Consider the following 21,364-nt stretch of genomic DNA (forward strand, 5'->3'; position numbering starts at 1 on the left):
CAATACCACAGCTCAAAAGCATTAATTCTTCAGCGCTCAGCTTTTTTCACAGTCCAACTCTCACATTCTACTAGAATATAAATTCCAGGAAAATAGGGAACTTGTCGATCTCGTTCTAGGTCATAGGAAATTTAAAACACTTCCGTGTCAATGCAAAAATTAACGTTGGTGTTTACACAATGACAATCATTTTTTTTTTTTTCCCCCACTAGCACATGTATCTTGGCTGCATTTCTAAGTTTTTTCAAAGCACCTGATGTCATATGGACAGAAATCTATCCACAAAACGAGTTTTCTCTCAAAATTCAAAGAGGAGCCCACAACACGCGCGGAAGTGGCAAAGGCGGGTCCTGTTCAGGGCCATCTCATCCGTCCTGAAAGCCCCCAACTCCTTCCGCGCCTCCATCAGCCTCTTGGTGAATCACCTGAAAAAGGCCCACAGGGGCAGGATCGACTACATCGCCGGGCCTAGACTCCCGCAATTTCCTTATTTGGTCCGTCCCTGGCCCAGGCGCTGGGCTTGGATTACGTTCTCATCCGAAAGCAAGGGAAGCTCCCGCCCCACACCGTGCACGCCTCATATGCGCTGGAGTACTGGAAAGCTGAACTGGAAATCCAGAGAGATGCCCTGGGACCAGCTGCAGGTGGTGGTTGTGGGCTGTTCTGCTCGCCACTGGTGGAACAATGCGCGCCGCCTGTGAGCTTCAGGGCCACTTGCAGGCTGAGGTTGCTGGAGTGTGTGAGCCTGGTGGAGCTGAGCTCACTGAAGGGCAGGGAGAAGCTGGGGGGCTGCGCCCTTCTTCTCCCTCCTGCAGTATAAGTGACCCCAGCCCCAAGCCACCTGGAAGGAGAGGACCAGCATGGGCAGATGCAGCAACCCCCACTGGCCACCAGGGGGCACTGGCTGCCCGCCTGGACTTGCTCTGTGTCAATGGCTGAGTGACTTTCTTCAGAGTGGGGCTGCCCCTCCGGCCCTTGCTAGGGCTGTAAGTCCTATGGCCGGGAGCTGCCGGCTGGTTGATAGTGGAATGAGAATAAACAACTTTCTAGGGAAAAACAAAATTCAAAAAGGATGAACTTTGAGAAACTACTGAATTTACTTCGATCTCTATTTTCAAATGCTAACCTAATGCTTATGCTTTGTAAGTCAAGACTCATTCTTGAAAAAAAGAAAAGCTCCTTGTATCCAGCTTTACTGGAAGCATAGTAAATACTGTAAGATATTTAAAGTGCATATCATGAGGATTTGATATAAGTATGGATTGTGAAAGCATTCCCCCCATCTAGTTAATTGATGCATCTAAGATGCAATTTATACAAATTATATTCATCACTGCTTGAAATGGGGTTCCCAACAGTTGCATCTTAATTCTTAGAAACTAAGTGAATTTTGGTATTTCCACATCTTCTTTGAATGCTTCAATAAGGACCCCTTCTCCATCAAATCTGTGTAAAAACTAAGACTTATAATAACTGTGTTCACCTACTTTTGACCCCACTTAGATATTAACATGATTTCAGAACAAATCTGAATTCCTGTATTTTGCACACTCTCCAAATTTTTCCAAAGTTGGAAGAGAAAATCTAAAGGTAAAAGTCTATTTTTAATTTTATTACCAAGTCTGATTTGTATAGAAATTGAGTAAATCTCCAAAAATAAATTTTATACACACACACACATTCACAGTAGGACCTCAATGGGTGTTCATCATATTATTCTTAATAACATATATACATTATCCACATTCTCATATAAAGATGAAAAAATTAATGAAATAAAAACAAAAGAATACATGGTTGTTATATTATCAGGTTAAACAAATTCAAAATGCAAATAGATTTAACAAGAGGGAGTTTATGTAATGATGAAAGATACAATCATAAAGAATATATATGTTCTGTTTCTTTATGGACTAAATAACATAAAGCTAAATCTTACAGCTCTATAGGAACTTGATAAAATCATCTATCATGATAATACACTTTAATACAACTCTTTCAGAATTTGATGGCTCAGATATACAAAATAACAATGTATAAAACTTTATTCTCTATAAATGATATATATTAAACTTCTGATATCCGTGAAACATCTTTTAAAATGAATCAGAATGTCAACTTTATTGGCTGTGTGACCTTGGAAAAGTTACTTAATTTTTGTGAGTTTCTATTTCCTTTTCTGTAAAATAAAAATTGTCACACCTGCAGTCCCCTGGTGGTCCAGCGGTAAAGAACTGACCTGCCAGCGCAGGGGACACAGGTTTGGTCCCTCATCCGGGAAGATCTCACATGCCACAGGGCAACTAAGCCAGTGAGCCACAACTGCTGAGCCCACAGGCCCTGGAGTTAAGGCTCCATAAAAAGAGAAGGCACTGCAATGAGAAGCCCACACATGGAAACGAAAAGTAGCCCTTGCTGGCCACAACCAGAGAAAGCCCAAACACAGTGATGAAGACCTAGCTCAGCCAAAAATTAATAAATAAACCTTTAAAAAAAAGAATATTATGAACCTAGAGAGTAAAAAACAATAGATTAATATTAACAAATTTCGGTAGGATTATAAGAAACGTATAAACTAAATTTTATTACAGAGAAAAATAAGAAAAAACAGTGGTACATGATAGTAACAATTAAATGCCTAGGAATACATTATGCTGCACTGAGCTTAGTTGCTCTGTCATGTCTGACTCTTTGCAATCTCATGGACTATAGTCCGCCAGGCTTCTCTGTCTACAGGACTCTCCAGGCAAGAATACTGGAGTGGGTTGCCCTGCCCTCCTCCAGGGGATCTTCCCAACCCAGGAACTGAGTTGGGGTCTCCTGCACTGCAGGTGGATTCTTTACTGTCTGAGCCACCAGGGAAGCCCAGGAATATATTATAGGGGGTGTGTATGAAGGAGATTCTGAAATTTTATTGAAAGACTTAAAATAAGAACTCAATAAATGGAAAGATATGCCATGTTTCTGGATGGGAAGATTTCTTAAAATGTCAGCTTATAAATTAATATACAAATGTAATGAGGCTCCCATCAGAATTTCAAAGAACTTTATTTTCTAATCAGATAAAATGATTGCCAAGATGATAAGCTGTTAAAAAAAAAAAGTAGTGGGGGGGGGGGGAGCTTGCTTTATAAACCTACTACAAATCATTACGGTTCGGCACAGGATACATTTGCTGAACAGGACAGAATCGGTAATTTATTTAATTGCCTATGTATTGATTGAAAAAACATCCAGGATCAGTCAAGCACTTTGGTCCAAATTTCACCCATGTCAGGAATCACACATTTATAATCATGATTTACTCCCAGAATCTCATTATCAAGCATCCCTCCACTATTGCCTGTCTTTACAGCTCACTGGCTTTAACATATAGATTCTGAAATATTTGGCCTAAGGGGAACACTCATTCTTCGATTCTACCGTTTTCCCCCAATCAATTTCCTGTTGACCCCACTGTTGCCTGTTCACTTATATGTGGAACCTAAATAATATAACTAGTGAATATAACAAAAAAGCAGCAGACTCACAGATACACGGAAGAAACCGGTGGTTACCTTTGGGGCAAGAAAAGGGGAGAGGAGCAGTACAGCGGTAGGGGATTACGAAACGCATGCTATATGCGAGTGACTGAGAATGCGTGCACAAGCTGCAAAGACGTACTTGACAATACAGGGAATATAGCCATTATTTCATAATGAGTGGAGTAAAACTTTTTAAAATTGTGATTTATTGTATTGTATAACTGTTGCTGAGTCACTAAGTTGTGTCCAACTCTTTGCAACCCCATGAACTGCAAGATGCCAGGCTTCACTGTCCTTCACTATCTCCCAGAGCTTGCTCCAACTCATGTCCATTGAGTCAGTGATGCCTCCAACCATTTCATCCTCTGTTGTCCCCTTCTCCTTTGGCCTTCAATCTTTCCCAGCATCAACATCTTTTCCAATGAGTCGGCTCTTTTTATTAGGTGGTCAAAGTATTGGAGCTGCAGCATCAGTCCTTCCAATGAATATCCAGGGTTGATTTCCTTTTAGGATTGACTGGTTTGATCACCTTCCTGTCCAAGGGACTCTCAAGACAACGGTAATGTATGTAAAAATTGTACAGCAACTATAGTGTGGCTAACACATGCATGCTCAGTGGTGTCTCTTTTGCAGCCCCATGAACCATAGCCCACCAGGTTCTTCTGTCCAGTGGATTTCCCTGGCAGGAACACTGGAGTGGATTGCCATTTCCTATTCCAGGGGATCTTTCTGACCCTGGGATTGAATGCAGGTCTCCTCTTCCTGAACTGGCAGGCAGATTCTTACAACTACGTTGCTGCTCTTAGTCACTACGTCATGTCCAACTGTTTGTGACCCCAGGGACCGTAGACTGCCAGGCTTCTCTGTAAACAGGATTTCCCAGGCAAGAATACTGGAGTGAATTGCCATTTCCTTCTTAAGGGGATCTTCCCCACCCAGGGATTGAAATTGCGTCTCCTGATTGGCAAGCAGATTCTTTACCACAGCCAAAATTGAAAATAAGCAGGAGCAAATGAACTAAGTAATTTGAACAACTTGACGGTATATCCATGGTGAGATAAACATCTTAAGGTCAAAAAAGAATGCAAGTGAATTCTGACACTTTCTTAGCAGGTTCATGCTTGGTAGTTCCCTTGGTATTACAACTCTGAAGTCATTCTGTAAGAATCGTTTATTTGTACTTCTATTAATGAACAGTGAACTGTGCAAGAGGTACATGTTAACAGGCATTTTATTAATGTACATGGTTATCATCTCTACCCAGCACTGCAAGATTTATTAGTGTGGTTTTAGAGAAAACTTAGATGTTGCTTGTGTTTTCTAACCTAAAAAAAAGGTGGTTATGAGCATGACACACAGGAATATTTAAGCAGCTTAAAACTCCTCGTGAAGAAAATATGGCTGAAGGTACATGAATCTCAAAAGGACAACTGCCTCATGTCCAGGAGTCTGGACCATTTCCTGATGTGGTGGCAGGTCTGGACTTCAGAGGCTGGGACACATGAGATGTCTTAGAGCCTGATGTGAGGTTGGCTGACAACATACGGGACTTCACAATGCAGGGAACCTGGCAGCGTTCTCAACAGATACCTCATTTGCACTTAATGGCTCTCCTTGGAAATCACTCTAGCATTCATTTCCAGTTCACTGTTCCACACTACCTTTCTGCTTGTTGAAAAGACCACAGAGAAAAAGTACTTGCTGAAGAAAAAAGAAAAACATACATATACACACGTGGAGTGAGAAACTATAACCTTACAAAACTAATTTACAAATGAGTATATCCACTTTTGTTCCAGAAAAATTTTAAACCTCCCAAGGAAAAATAAAACCAAACAACTTTGTTTTCTCTACATTAATTATAAAAAAGGACTTAGGAACAGAAAAACTGAGAAGACCAATAACCACATATGCTATCATTCAGTTCAGTCACTCAGTTGTGTCTGACTGTGATCCCAAGGACTGTAGCATGCCAGGCTTCCCTGTTCACCAACTATGCTATTATTAATAACAGCTAAACATACTGTTACTCAGCTGGTAAAGAATCTGCCTGCAATGTGGGAGACCTGGGTTCAATCCTTGGGTTGGGAAGATCCCCTGGAGCAGGGAAAGGCTACCCACTCCAATATTCTGGCCTGGAGAATTCCATGGACTGTATTCCATGTATTGCGATGGGTCGCAAAGAGTCAGGCACGACTAAGCGACTTTCACCTTCACGAACGTACTTAAGTGTGCTGTCAAGCTTATACTGTCTTAATTCATTTAGTGCTCAGAACAACCCTAGAAAGTGTTGAGACTATTATTATCTCATTGTCAATTTGAACAAACTGAGACCCAAGTCTAGGAAACGTGCAATAAACGATGACCCTATATGCAAGACAGCAAAAGAGACACAGATATATAGAACAGTCTTTTGGACTCTGTGGGAGAAGGCGAGGGGGGGATGATTTGAGAGAATAGCATTGAAACATGTATATTATCATGTGTTAAACAGATCGCTAGTCCAGGTTGGACGGATGAGACAGGGTGCTCAGGGCTCGTGCACTGGGATGACACTGCAGGATGGGATGGGGAGGGGGGTGGGAGGGGGGTTCAGGATGGGGAACACATGTACACCCATGGCTGATTCATGTCAATGTATGGCAAAACCCACCACAATATTGTAATTAGCCTCCAATTAAAATAATTAAAAAAAAACAGGAAATATCCATTTTTACAATTAAGTATTCCAGCATGTAGAAAAAGAACCCTCAAGTTTATGAATCCTGCAAGACATGAAGCTAGCATCAATAGAAACGACAGGCCAGTCTATGATTGCATATGAAAAAAGCAGAAAATGGTGGCCCTGAGGGAGAGCTTGGCCTGCCTAAGAGCCCTGGCCTGGGAGGGGGCTGGGAGGGCTTACCCAGGAACTGAATGGAAGGTTGCAGACCTTAGCAGTGGTTGTGAAACGGGAGGTTTTCTCCACTTTGTCAGTAAACAAATTCAAAACGGTATTAGAAATGAAACAGATGGCTGTAATTTCCTCTAAATAAATATATATGTGTATTAAAATTACCATTTTAAGGTAATTTTGAAGGCAAAAGGAGAAGAGAATGGCAGAGGATAAGATGAGAATGTTAGAGAGCATCACCAACTCAATGGACATGAACTTGAGCAAACTCCACGAGATAGTGGAGGGCAGGGAAGCCTGGTGTGCTGCAGTCCATGGGGTTGCAAAGAGTCAGACATGGCTTAGTGACTGAAAGATGACAAAATTACAAATTATATTTTCTCTATTTTACCTAGAAAATGAACGAAATCTTATTTTAAAACAAAGTACCAAATTGATTTAGTCAGCTGGATAGACAGAAGTTAATAGCTTTTCCTTATTAGCATCATCTACATAGATTCCAAAATTAGAAGACCAACTTTATTCACACTTGAAAAAAAGTTTTTAGGAATAGTTTTTGAAAAGAAGGTTCAGAACCTATGTAACTAAAAGTATAAATATAAAAAGAGCATAAACTCTGAATAGAAAGGTATCTCGTTTCCTAATGGCAAGTCTTACCATTAGATGATCAGTTTTCTCATAATTAACACAGAAATATTTATCAAGTGATTCCAATAAGAATTCGAGTTTTATAATTAAAGTTTTCCTTAATTTTTTTTTAACTTTGCACATTTCAAACAAATTCAAATAATTTTGAGACTTCAGCAATATATATTAGTGACAAAAGACTAGTACTCTTACCACATTTTATAAAGAACTCCTCTGTTTAAAAAAAGAGAGACCACGAAAAGGAAAAATGGGCATAGGATAAAATGAAGGAATCGTATGTCAAAAACCAAATTGAAAAAGAGTGAGAGAGAACTTGCCTTATCAGTCATGAACACATTATAGAGCCACTACCACTAAAACTTTGGTTTTGTCGGGCCTCTGGAGTTGTCTAATGAAACCTGCAAAGCCCTTCTTAGAATGCTTTTAGAGCATAAATCAAACACACAGGATTAAAGAGATCTAGACACACTAAAATCCATAACCTTCCATGGTGAAGAGAAACTAAAATAGAAGGCCAGAGTAGACTCCACTACTTACGGGAATTTTACCAAGGGCAAAATGATTATTTCAGCTCAGTGGGGAAGTGCTGGCTCCCATATGAAAAACAAGATGGTTCCCTACCTTGTGTCATAAGCAAAAGTGAATTCTAAGTTATTAAGGGTTTAAAAAGAAAAAACTAAAACGAAAGTCTCAGAAGAGGTTAAGGAGATTTGCATGTACAGTCTAAGAGCTGAGGAATCCAAAAGGTATAATAAAATACTTTTAAAAGTTGTAAGAAAACACAGCATAAACAAACTGAAAAGCAAACACTAGGTTAGAAACAAATGCTTAAAACTTAAATATATGGGTTAGTATCTGTACTAGTTAGTATATCCCTGTGGCTCAGAGGTTAAAGCATCTGCCTCCAATGTGGGAGACCCGGATTCGATCCCTGGGTCGGGAAGATCCCCTAGAGAAGGAAATGGTAACCCACTCCAGTATTCTTGCCTGGAGAATCCCATCTGTACTATATAAAGAGCTCATATAACATCATAAAATCTGGAAAAAAAAAACTGAAATAGAAAATTGGCAAAGGATATGAATAATCATTCCAAAAAAGAGCAACTCCAAATAGCCTACAAACATGAAAAAATACTCTACAGAAAATGCAAACTAACGTAAGCTAACATCTTACAAATATTGAAGTGGCAAAATTTAAAACTTGAGGACACCTCCTGCTCCTGATGGTGAATGCAGGGGGGGCTATCTTTACATACTGCTAGTAGAAATGTAAACGGTTACTGATTTTTGGAAGGCAATTTACAAGACACATCAGAATAAAAAAATAAATTTTCTTTGGCCAATAGACCCAACTCTTAGAAGTTGGATCCCATAGAAACAAAAAGGTATACATACAAGGGTACTTATTGTAGCACCATCTGCAAAGGCAAAAATGGAAACACCATAAATGCCCAACACTAGAGGAATGGTTAACTGTGATAATCCACAGCATTGAATATTATAAAATCATTGAAATAGATGCTGTGTATGTTCAATCGTGCCTCTTTGCAGCCCCATGGATTGTAGTCCACCAGGCTCCTCTGTCCATGAAATTTCTCAGGCAAGAACATTGGAGTGGATTGTCATGCCCTCCTCCAGAGTATCTTCCCAACCCAGGGATCAAGCCATGAATCTCTTGTGTCTCCTGCCCTGGCAGATTCTCTACCACTAGTGCTACCTGGGGAGCCAAAAGAGATGCTGCTGCTGCCAAGTCGCTTCAGTCATGTCTGACTCTGTGCAACCCCACAGACAGCAGCCCACCAGGCTCCGCTGTCCCTGGGATTCTCCAGGCAAGAACACTAGAATGGGTTGCCATTTCCTTTTCCAATGCGTGAAAGTGAAGTTGCTCAGCTGCATCCGACTCTTCGCGACCCCATGGATTGCAGCCTACCAGGCTCCTCCATCCATGGGATTTTCCAGGCAAGAGTACTGGAGTGGGTGCCATGGCCTTCTCCAGAAACAGACGCTAGATGCATCCAAATTGGCTTGAAGCGATTTTCAGAATTTACTGTTAGGTAAGAACAGCAATATGCAGAGACGAATATACAGATAATCTCATTTTTGTAAAATAGCAAGAGTAAAATAATGCATATAGCAGAAAGGATACACACGCCAGATTGTAACAATGATTATCTCAGGGAGGAAAGTGGGACAGTGAGTGTTAGGATGACACAGGAAATTAAACAAACAAACAAAAAAACCCCACAAGACCCTATAAAGCAAGCCCTCAAAATTATATTGCTGTTGTTCAGCTGCTGAGTCATGTCCAACTCTTTGTGATCCAACGGACTGCAGCAAGCCAGGCTTTCCTGCCCTCCAGTATCTCCCGGAGTTTGTTCAAGTTCATATCCATTGAGTCTGTCATGCTCTCTAATCATCTCATCCTCTGCCACCCTCTTCTCCTTTGCTTTAAAATTAGATACTTGTATATATCCACAAAAAATATATGAAAGTAACCCCAGTAAAATATTAAATTATTTAAGAATAATGGCTTTTCAAGTGATAGTGATCAACACACTGAACTCCATGTAGGAAGAGTCCCCACAAAGAGCACATACACCACAGCAAAGCTTTGATTACAAGAAAAAAAAAAAATCCAACTCAAACTGGCTTAAACAAAAAGAGAATTTATTGGCTCACATAAGTGAGAAGTCCAGAAATAAAGCTAACTTCAGGTGCAGTTTGATCCAGAAGCTCCAGACTTCATCAAGGCTCGAACTCCAACTCCCTTTCCTTTTCTTAGTACAGCCCTCAAGCTGGCTCCTTTAAATCAGAAAAACTGGCTACAGCAAGTTCAGAGTTATCACACCACATTATCTCCAATGAAGTGTCACCTTCTGCAGTTCCCAAGGGAGGCTTAGCAAACATGCTGTAACTAACTGGCCTGATCTGGGTCTGTCACCCATCCCTGAACCACGTACTGCGGGGAGTGGGGCAAGTGGCACTGATTTAAGAGAACCAGGTCAGCTCTGGAGCTGACGGTGTGACAATCCCATTCAAACTGCATGCGTGATGGAGGGCCGTTATCCAAAGAAAAAGGGGATGGTATTTTGAGAAGGAGGTGGATGGTGGATGGGCGACCACAACATAACATGAAAAAAGAATAAAAGAAAATAATACAAATATCCGATGAAATACTAGAAGTGCTCAACCACATGAGTAATCAAAGAAATACAATAAAATTGCATACTTTTGTTAGTTATCAGGTTAATGAAAGAAAAAGACACTGCTTGTGTGTGAGAGAGATGGTGAGGAAGCAGGTCCCATGAAAACTAAAAGCTCAACCACTACTGGAAACGTCTGTGACAAAACAGCTGTAACTCTAAGAGGTAATGAAACAAGCTTATACCACCCCTAGAAACACTACTGATTCATAAATATGAAACAAAAGGCCAGCAACAAATAGTAAAACTTAAAGGCCATAATGTAACAGAACTTGAGTCATGTTTCCTTTCCTCCAACCTGACAGATGTTCCTATTAAAAACAAACAAACAACAATAAAAAATACCCAGAGATTTCTGGGTAAATCTATATACCTTATCTCCAGATCTTGACTTGGCTTATTCTTTCCGTTCTCTTCAACATTTCTAGACAAAATCCAAGATGACATCTATAGTTGATTACCCTCAGCATAGCTGGGGTCAGAACTAGTATAAAATTATCTAAAACTGATTAAATTATCTTATTCCTATCTCTAACTAGGGAAAATAAATGAAGGACACAAAAATCTCCTAAGTATGACTGGTGAAACGAACCTCAAAATATAGAATCATAAGGATTGAATACTGTAAAGATCTACAACCTATAGGATCAAGAGGATTATCCCACTTCATTTGAAAATCAGAAAAAAAGACATTAAATTGTATTTAAATATATTATAGATATGAGGTAGGTCTGTGCTATTCCACACTTGGAACAGAATCATGTAATTATGTGTATTTGAGTACATGAATCACAATGAATCAAAATCAAGACCAATTTCACTGTGTTCAATTAGAAAATCAAGTGTGAATTTGTACATGGCAGCTGAGTACCTGAAATGAAAACATCCCCTAGATTTTAATTTTGAGCAAAAGGCCGTTCCCAGATTTAACAACTTTTCTCATGTTCAATTATAAACAGGAAATTAAGGTGCCATAAGTTCTGACTTTTCTAGGTCAAAGATTTTCATTCCACCATGAGGAGGTAAAGAACTAGGAGACCACCTACCCTACTACCTTAACTTTTAGGTAAAATGACTTACACAGTTGGTTTGTATCAATGGGATTTACTCTATAACCAAAAAATCTGAAATATACCTACTACACATAACAAAAGAATGATAAACCTGCTATTTTAAAACAGAAAGCTAGTGACTAGCCACTGCAAAGGGAGCAGTGGCTAAGAGCACGGACTCAGGAGTGAAGATGCCTTGACTGGAATCCAATTCTCACTGATTAGCTTTGTGATCTTTGGGAAGTTCCTTAAAATATTTGTATTTTATTATTTTCATCTTTAAAATGGGCAGTACCAACCAATCTCTCAAGGTTGCTGTGAGGTTTAATAAGATAAACCAGCACTTAGAACAGGGCTCGACATCAAGGAAGCTTCAATAAATGTTAACTATCCGTCTTAATATAAACCGAATTTGTTTGTTTAGCTCTATGTGAGTATTCCCAGAATTCAGAATGAAGTGAAATGAAAGCTGCGCAGTCGTGTTCGACATTTTGCAACCCCATGGACTATATACAGTCCATGGAATTCTCAAGGCCAGAATACTGGAGTGGGTAGTCTTTCCCTTCTCCAGGGGATCTTCCCAACCCAGGGATCGAACCCTGGTCTCCCATATTGCAGGCGGATTCTTTACCAGCTGAACCACAAGAACACTGGAGTGGCTAGCCTAACTTCTAATCGTTCTGATTTGCTCCATCTGCAAAAGGCACTCAACCTCAAACGACTGAGAAATGAAGAACCGACAAAATCCTGTTATTTAAGTGACAATTTTTAGCTATTACAACTACTTCATTTAGAAAACCTACACTATGAAACAAGAAGCTTGCAGCAAGAATAACTCTTGCAACAAGAGTTTTATATATATATATAATATATATATATATTCTATATTCCTACAGAATATAGGAAGTAGTATAACATTCAGGACTTCCTCAGCTGATGAGAGTAACAAGGAAATGTATAATACTTCCTGCACAAATGCATCTAGGGAAAGCAGGCTAGATTTATTAAAAAACTATAAAAGATTACAATATAAATCAAACAAAATTAGTTGTTAAAAGTTAAGTGACTCATATGTATCCAAATTCTGACCAAATAAAGACAATCCAATGCATAGGAAGAATTTTCTATGGCTCAAGGAGCAAATAGCAATAAACAGAAATGTCAATACAGAAACCACATATACAAATCTACAGTTTTAATGTAACAACATATCTTAAGTACATGTGTTAGCTATCTTTCTCTAACATTAAAGTAGCAGTATATGTTTCATTTTTTTTAAAAACATATGTAACGCATAAAACCTTTAATCCCATGTAATATAGTCTAAGAAGTGTGAACCACGTAGAATGTTTTCTTATGTGAAGATATACATTTCAGTCTATTACCACAGGCATTGTAAAGGTGACCCACAAAAATGTTTATCGTTTGCAACTGTATATAGAGAACAAACCGCCCAGAAATTAGTATTTCTTATTAATCTTACTGAGTTGTATTAAAGTGCCTGCCTGAAAGGGCAAATTACTTATCTGCAAGCTTAAAATAGCAGAGATCAATGTATATTAAATAATACATGAGTGAAAAAAATATACAATGTACAATAGGAGGAGGTTACAAAACTGAATACTGTGTAAAAGATTTATTAGTCTGTACAAGTTTGTACCAAGATTTTCACTGCAACAGTATTTTTCCATACATATCGAAATCTGGAAGCAATATGCCTTTTTCAAATTATAGTTTAGTCTTTTTTCCCCAACCCTCAAAACACGGAAATATGTTTTTGAATATCAACTAGTCATTTATGGAAGTCATAAGATACAGATATTCATTAACATTACACAAGCTATAATTGAAGTACCGGAACACCACCAACATTTATGGGAAAAGGTGTTGGTTTTAAAGGTGATAAGTGCTACATGAGTTACACAAACGTACTACTCCCGTCCTTCTGGAACCCAAATGGGGGAATCTTATTGCCATTCTGTCAAATACCACACAACCCAAAATGCTGCACAGAGGCTCATGAAGCCATGTACACATCACAGAATTAAAACTCCAGCTAAGCAATGAGCTACTCCTCAAGTCAAGGAAGACCAAACTTCTTTAACATATTAATGCTAATTCAGAAGTATCGTCAGAACAAATGGGGGTTTAATTATAAACTGGCCTCGACCACATCCTGCAGAGAGGATTTTGCTTAGTACTAAAGAGAATCCGTCAGTGAACATCCTAGGAAAGCTGTGGAATCATGCTCTTTGTTATTCCTGAAGGGAAATCTGCCAGGTTTGATGACATCTGTGTATCTCCCAGTGGTCCTGGGAGTTCTATGATACCAATTAATTCAGTAATTGATAAATATTTAAGCGAAAAGGAGACCAAAACTAGACCTTGTATCGACATATACTAGAGAGGTGGATTTTTAAAAAAATCACATGATGAATGTAAATCATAAAATCAAATGTACTTATAAAGGTACACCTATTTTATGTTACATAAAAAACTGCAGATTGCAAACTGCATGCTTACGTTTTACCTGGAAAAGTCAATGAGTGGGCTTTCTCACAAATATTTACTGCCATGATACAAAACAAATATGTGCAAACTGCAAGGTCCCTAAAATAGCAGTTAGAGAGTTTATATGCAGAAAGATGACATTATCTGATCAAATACGCAAGAGATGGCATTTCCCAGAGTTTATAACACAGAACAGTAGCCACCACATGCTCCGCCTCCTTGGCCTTCTTCCCTGTGTGTCAGCTTGACGCCTTTGTTCTGGTTCTCACTCTCCCACAGTCCAGGGGTCTGAATGATCTTTTCAACAAGTTCCTCAAAAGCACACTGTACACCATCACAGGTTTTTGCACTTGCCTCTGAAATTCAAGGAAAAACGTCAAGAAGTATATTCTCTTCTAGTCATATTTCTATGTTCTTCTGGAAAACTACTATAGCAGAAATATCAGTGGACAATATATTTATATATATATGATTTCTCCCCTCAGGTTTCATATTAGTGAATCTCCTGCAACTCTCAAAGTTGAGCTATTTAAATTCTATCCATAAGACTAGTGGTATATAAGCTCAACATTTTGTGGTAGAACTGTACATTTTAACGCTCTACTCAAATATCCGTAAGTGTGCCCAAGTTCTTAATTTTTTGGTTAGTTCTTAAATTAGCCTCTGAAGCAGATATCATTCTCATTTTAGAATAAGGAAATTTAAGCTCCAAGTTAAACAATAAACCTGGTTGTTCTGTGCCTGCAACGAACAGCCAGCCATAGGTGGCTGCACAAGTGGTGTACAAACTGTGAACACTAGTTCCATTTTCAGTTTATGCTCAGGAGACCCATGTGGATACGCAGCACTGCTCATCTTGTGTTTTCCCACTGACTTTTTCCTAGTCTGATGACTATTTTATGTCTTCATCTTAAAGCTCCTCTACCTCAGCTGATGATCCAGCTCTACCCTGGGAAAAGCAGAAACAATCAGACAAGAACTACTGATCACCCCACTAATAGACTGACCAACCCACCCGCATTGTCCTTAGGCTTTGCCTTCACTCCTGTTACGATGGGTGAACCCTCCTGGCTGCCGGCTGGGGCCATCCTTCTGTCTACTTCCCGGGATCCCAACCCTCCTCATTCACTGAAGGACTGTGTACCTGCTCTACTGGATTATACACCAACCAGCTTGAAAGCCCACCAAAATTACTGTCCATCTTATTAATCACTCACCCCCTGACTAACCAACCTGCCCTCCAGCCCACTTATCCTCTAGTAGCCACCTACTTTCCCCACTCTCTTCTGAAACAAAACGGTGATAAAGAGTTATCTATGTAAGTTGTTACCATTTTATCTCCAATTTTTCTTCAAACTAATCTAATTAGCCTTTGATTCCACCATTCCATGGAAACTGTTCTTTTAAAGGTGACCAACACCCACTAGCTTGTCAAATCCAATGTCCTTTTCTTATCTGACATCTTGTGGCATTTGATACAGCTGGTCACCTTCCTCCGTTAAATACTTTGTCCACTTGACTTCCAAGACAGCTGAACACTCCTGCTGCTCCTCTCTCACTGGCACACCGTTCACAACCTTGCTCCCTGGCACCTCCTCTTTCTGCTGACTTCTAACTGTTAGAGTACCCCAGGGTTCAATCTTCAGCCCTTTTCTATCCAGCTTTTCTTATAGTGACTGCTCCAATCTCATGACTGTCAATGCCACTTAACGCCAATGACCACGATGTCCACTCACTTTCTCAAAGACAGTTCATTCTTATGACTAAGCAGAAATCTTGGGTCCCTGCTCCTCTGCATAAACCTGCTCTTGTCTCAACCTTCCACATCTTACTGACGGCACCACCATTTACCTAGCTGCTCAGGCCACAGACTTGAACCCATCTTTGATTGCTCTTTCCTTACCCTGCACACCCAACCTACCCACCTGACAGCTTTACCCTCAAAGCGTCTCCTGGATCTGCCAACTTCCCACCACTACTACTGCCCACTGCAGTCAGAGCCCCCAGCACTGCCCATCGAGGTCACTGTAAGTACTTAGCCTTTTGTTTCTGCTTCTTATGGTCAAATGAATCTTAAAAGAATATCAAACCACAGCACTACTCCCATGCTTTCTACCACACTTGAAAGACAATTCATTTCTTTACCATATCCCAGGAAGTCCAACACTAACTTCCATCATCACCAACCTTTCCTTAAACACACTCTGTTCCAGTCCACAAGCTTTCTTCTGTTTCTTGGACACATTACACTGGTTCCTGCCTCAGGAATAAGATGCTCTCTACCTAGATGAATTCTTGCTCAAATGGTGCTCTCTCAAAGAACTTTTCCTAATTTCCTCACACCCTCATCATTCTCTTTCCCCTTACAACATTTTATTTCATGCAGAGCACTAGTTATGAATTCGAGTCTGCTTCCCACAATGGAATGTAAGTAAGCTCCCTAAGGGCAGAGAGTTGGACCATTTTGTTCATTGTTCTATTCTGTGTTCAATAAATATTAATTGAACAAACTAATACATGGAAATGGAAGACACCTAGCAAGTAAGCAGCAGCAGTGGTACTCAAGCCCATTCTAAAATTTCCTATACTTTCCATTTGTACCACCTCACTTCTATCCATATATGATGTTCTCCCATTTCCATTTCCTAATTCCTACCAGGTTCATATAGTGGGAACAGTGAAAACAGTGATTCCTAAAGCTGGCTTCACATCACAACCAGCTAGGGTGTTTCTTACAAACTGCCTTCAAGGCTCTGTTTCAGACCTGTCGTAAGTAAGGCCCAGAGAGTTGTAATTTTTAAAAGCTCCCCAAGTGATACTGCCAGTCCACTTTGCCGGACAAGGGGTCAATCAACTTTTTCTGTAAGTGGCTAGAGAGTAAATATTTTGGGTGGTGATGCCATATTGTTTCCATGTAATGACTGAACTCTGCCACGAAGCTCAAGGGCAGCCACAGACAATAATGCAGATGGTGGGGCACGGGCACGGTGTGCTTCCTTACAAATGGTGGGGGGCCGTAGCTTGCCAGGGCTGGTCCAGGCCATAGCTTGCCAACCCTTGCTCTTCAGTGCTTCTCAAATATTAGCATGATACAAATCCATCTTGTTGGAATGCAGATTCTAATTCAGAACCTATGGGCTAGGGCCTCAAATGAAGCATTTCTGACAATGGTGGTGCTGGCAGGACATGGCCCAGCAGGTACGCACGCCTATAGCACTGGGTCACGGGAGGAGAGAATCATGTGCTGTGTTCCATACGCCCTCACATTGATCCTGTTCTTTTTTTACAGAGGGAAAAATAAGGAACCTAGTTCTACAGTTAGCTAGTTTTATAGCACAGCTATGAACTAAATACATATTTTTTATGGTTCATAAAGAGAAGAATGTAACAGAAACTCCATTTAAAAACTCTTCCATTAATAATGAAAAGATAAATAGTCACACACCTACCTATAAATAACATGGAATGCTTTCGTGCAAATTTCAGGCCTTCATTTCTATCAACTTCACGATTTTCCTAAAAGATAAAAGCAAAGATTAAGAAAAGCTATCAAAATATATAGCCAAACTGCCAAGTGTCTGACTTCTCACCTTATCAATTTTATTTCCAACTAGCATGTTCACTATGTCATTTCTCGTGCAGTATGTTTCCAACTCATTTAACCAATTATCCAGTTTAACAAAGGTGTCTCTTCTTGTGACATCATAAACTGAAATAAAAAGAATCATTTATTAAATAAATATCAAAAGCAAGAAGCAATGACATTATATTGCTGATATGTACTAGGAACTGACATTATTATAAAGGCAAGTCTGTTTTTTTAAGCTGTTAATGCTTTAAAAATCAATGTCCACTGATCCAGATGGAGGAAACAAGTCTATTTTTTAAAAAATGCATTTATATACACACTTCAATTTAATTAATATATGCTGTTAGAGAAATGAAATAACTGTCTTCATAACAATAAAAAAAGTGAAAGTGAAAGTTGCTCAGTCCTGTCCGACTCTGAGACCCATAGTCCATGGAATTCTCCAGGCCAGAATACTGGACTGGGTAGCTTTTCCCTGTTCCAGGGGATCTTCCCAACCCAGGGATCAAACCGAGGTCTGCACTCCCACATTGCAGGTGGATTCTTTACCAGCTGAGCCACAAAGGAAGCCCAATATGAAAAAAGGTTTGTCTAAAAGCTAAAAGGTGTTTAGACCCAAATCTGTGGCAAAATACAAATAAGTTTTACATAAATTTAAGCATCTATGAACCCGTTAACTTATTTTTCACAAGGACCAGAATTTGCAAATTTGAAAACATATGTAAAGTTAGAGGGTGGGCAACGAGGACCTACTGTATAGCACAGGGAACTCTGCTCAATGTTACGTGGCAGCCTTGGATAGGAGGCAAGTATGGGGGAGAATGGGTACATGTGTATGTATGGCCGAGCCTTTTGATCACCTGAAACTATCACATCGCTGTTAACTGACTATACCTCAATACAAAATATAAAAAAAAAAAAGTGGGTGGGACCCTGATTGTCTTCCTCTGTTTACATGTTCATCATTCTGCATTATATGAAAATTTGTTAAAGCGTTTTCTAAACTTAGGAGGTACTGAACCAAAACCGAGAGTCACTTGTCAAATTAACAGAAATGAAACCAAAGCCTCACAAGCTGTGATATAAAATGAGGTCTCTCCCTACGGTTGAACAGTGTTCATTTTAGACAGTTTCCCAGCAATATTAAGAACAAGCACTTTTCAACAAATTATACTGAAAATCCACACTTGGTTTTTAAGTTCTGTGGGATTATAAATCAATAGCATTAAGTGCTTTGTGCTATTTTTCAAGACTAATAAAACGGATTCCACTAAGCAACCAACACTCCTTCCATTATAATCTAGCAGTAAATATCAGTAAGCTGCTAACTGAAGATCAGTTTCTGGTACTACTCTAAGACAGATCAATGACACAAGGACAGGTCCTCAGTTATGTACTCATCAACACCTGCTTTTAAACCAAATAAATAATAGAGGTGTTTTAATATAGGTAAGCAATTTTTAGGCTGTACTTTTAAAAATGTTTTCTATGTATTTTCTTTTGGGAAAATGCATTAAAACCAAACCACTTCTTATTACATGTTTCTGATCTTTATTTTTTAATTGCTAGACAAAGGGCTGAAACAAAATTTTTAAAGTTTAAATATTTCCTAATATTACATAAAGTTAATATAAATTAAAGTCACATAAAAGCAGCCATAAAGAAAAATAAAGCAAAAAATTACTGACCTTCACAAACAGGAAAATCAGAAATTCCAGTTATACAACAATATATTTTAAACAGTAAAGTAAAACCTTACCTAATATAACACCCTGTGCACCTCTATAATAGCTGGGAGTTAATGTTCTGAACCTTTCTTGACCAGCAGTATCCTAAAAGTGACAATCAATTATTATTAAACGAAACACTGTATAAAGAACAGATCTTCAAAATATTAATTTAAGAGTAGAAAGTTAACAGCATGGTTAAAACATCAAGCTTATTTAAAACTTAAAATTTAAGTAAGATGTGTTCTTTTACTGACAAATGCTACATAAAAATTAAATTAACAAGTATTGCCTCATCTCTAGGAAAAAATGTAACAAAGTTCAGATTTTCTACCACTTGGACTCAAGATTTTTATCACATATGAAAACCATTCACTGAAAGCCATTGTTCTCAAATCTGGCACAATAAAATTTCCTGGGAAATGAAAAATACAGACACTGAGGTTCAACTCACAAAGATTCTGATTTAATACGGGCATGAGAGAAGCTTTAATAAGCTTCTAAGGTGATTCTAACATAGTCAGAGGTTGAGAACTACTGTTAAAGAATTACAGGGGTGTTTTATTTTACGTAAGCAGTGTTCAGGTTATACTTTTAAAAATATTTTCTAGGTCTCTTCTTCCAGAAAAACGCATGAAAACCAAACCACTCCTTATTATGTTTCTGACTCATACCTGGGGTATAAGATAAGATGTATACTAGTTAGGAAATGTAAATTTCATATGGAAGAGAATTTTTCTGCTCAATGACCAGTTTAACCCCAGAGCCTGAGAAATGCTTGCCATAGGACAGTTGCTCAAATTTTGTTGGAAAAAAAACAAAAAAAAAACAAAAAAAAACTAATAACAAGCCTCTTCTGGACTGGTTCCTTCTGTCTTCCTTCTACCATCCTTGGACTGTGGCTTCAAGTTTACCTAAGATTATGCAAATATGCAGTCTGCAAACTGCTGCCTCAGCCCATCACCTGTTTCATTACGTAAGCTTTTATTAAATAAAGTCTGACTGGAACATGGCCAGGCCCATTCACTTGTGTACTGCCACATGGACTGCCGTATGGTCCATCTTGGGGCTGGACTAAACATTTACTATCTTGCCCTCAAAGAAAAAATCTGCAGTCTGCTAATGTAAAACGACCTGAAGAAAAATAAAGACACATCAAACATCAACAACTACCAGTCCTCTGACTGTGAGTGTGGGTTTAGCTATGGGGTAAGCATAGGCTCAGCGGGGTCAGGACTTACGATAACCATACAATAAATAGTCAGAAGAAGATCACTGCTTGCCTTCAAAACAGGAATTTGTAGTAAGAGTAATAACATCTTTGTAAGATAAAAGAAGCAAAGTTTATTATCTGTGGTTTTATTTTCTGATGGGAGAAGACAGAAGGGATATTAGAGACAGAAATGGACAGAGGAAATGGACAAAGCTGGAAAGGCTAAATAACAGAAACTGGGGAGCCGAAGAGCAGGAGGATGCAGAGAAGATGTGTACCACGCAGGTCCTGATGAACATGCCGCACCATCAGGGGAAGAGGAGCAGGGTGAGGCCCAGATATTCTACTTGAGTAATCCCAGGAGGTGCATCCAATGGGGAGAGGAATTGATTTTATTTATATATGAATAAAACCACAGAAAAATGAGAGGAAACAACAGATTCATATATTTCTAACACTGACTGAGGAGGCCCTCCTATATATGACAGGACTCCCAGAAGCAAGAATAAAATGACTGATTCAATCATGGAAAGATTAAAACCTTGGTATGACCTAAGAATCTCTCCCCAACACCACACTCACCCTCCTTTTGCCCCCAACACTCATCCTCAACAAGATTTGAAGGTAAATCACAAACTAGGGGAAAAAAATCTGCAGCATATAACAGAGTTAGTATTACACATACGAGAACATTAAGAAACACTCATCTTAAGATTTTGAAGACAAATGACAAGAGTGGAAAAAATGTGGCGTAAGACTGCATAGACTTTAATCATGAAGAAAATGAGCACAATATAAAAAGGCAAAGCATATTAAAGAAAATTCATTAAAATATAATCATATATAAGAAAAAAATCTCACTAATCAAAAGAAATGCACATATAAGTGAAAAACTATTACTCAGAGAGGCAAAAATGAGAAAGATTAACAATATATAGTACAGAAGACCTTCTTCCTAAATCTTAATGTTAAATCTTCACATTCTTTCAGCCAATAATTCACTT

The 21,364-nt window shown here is 38.9% G+C and overlaps 1 protein-coding gene and 1 pseudogene across 1 annotated transcript in view; one reads left to right on the forward strand and one right to left on the reverse strand.

Moving 5' to 3' along the window:
* Positions 264-824, forward strand: LOC102179021 (annotated as a pseudogene).
* Positions 12,924-21,364, reverse strand: part of RAB18 (RAB18, member RAS oncogene family) — a 28,020-nt gene continuing 19,579 nt past the window's right edge. Inside the window, 4 exon segments of the mRNA NM_001287560.1 lie at positions 12,924-14,187; positions 17,281-17,347; positions 17,422-17,540; positions 19,180-19,252. Coding sequence (NP_001274489.1) covers positions 14,012-14,187; positions 17,281-17,347; positions 17,422-17,540; positions 19,180-19,252 — 435 coding nt within the window. The 3' untranslated portion in view covers positions 12,924-14,011.

The sequence above is a fragment of the Capra hircus genome, chromosome 13 (assembly GCF_001704415.2).
Source record: "Capra hircus breed San Clemente chromosome 13, ASM170441v1, whole genome shotgun sequence".
In the NCBI taxonomy this organism is placed as follows: domain Eukaryota; kingdom Metazoa; phylum Chordata; class Mammalia; order Artiodactyla; family Bovidae; genus Capra; species Capra hircus.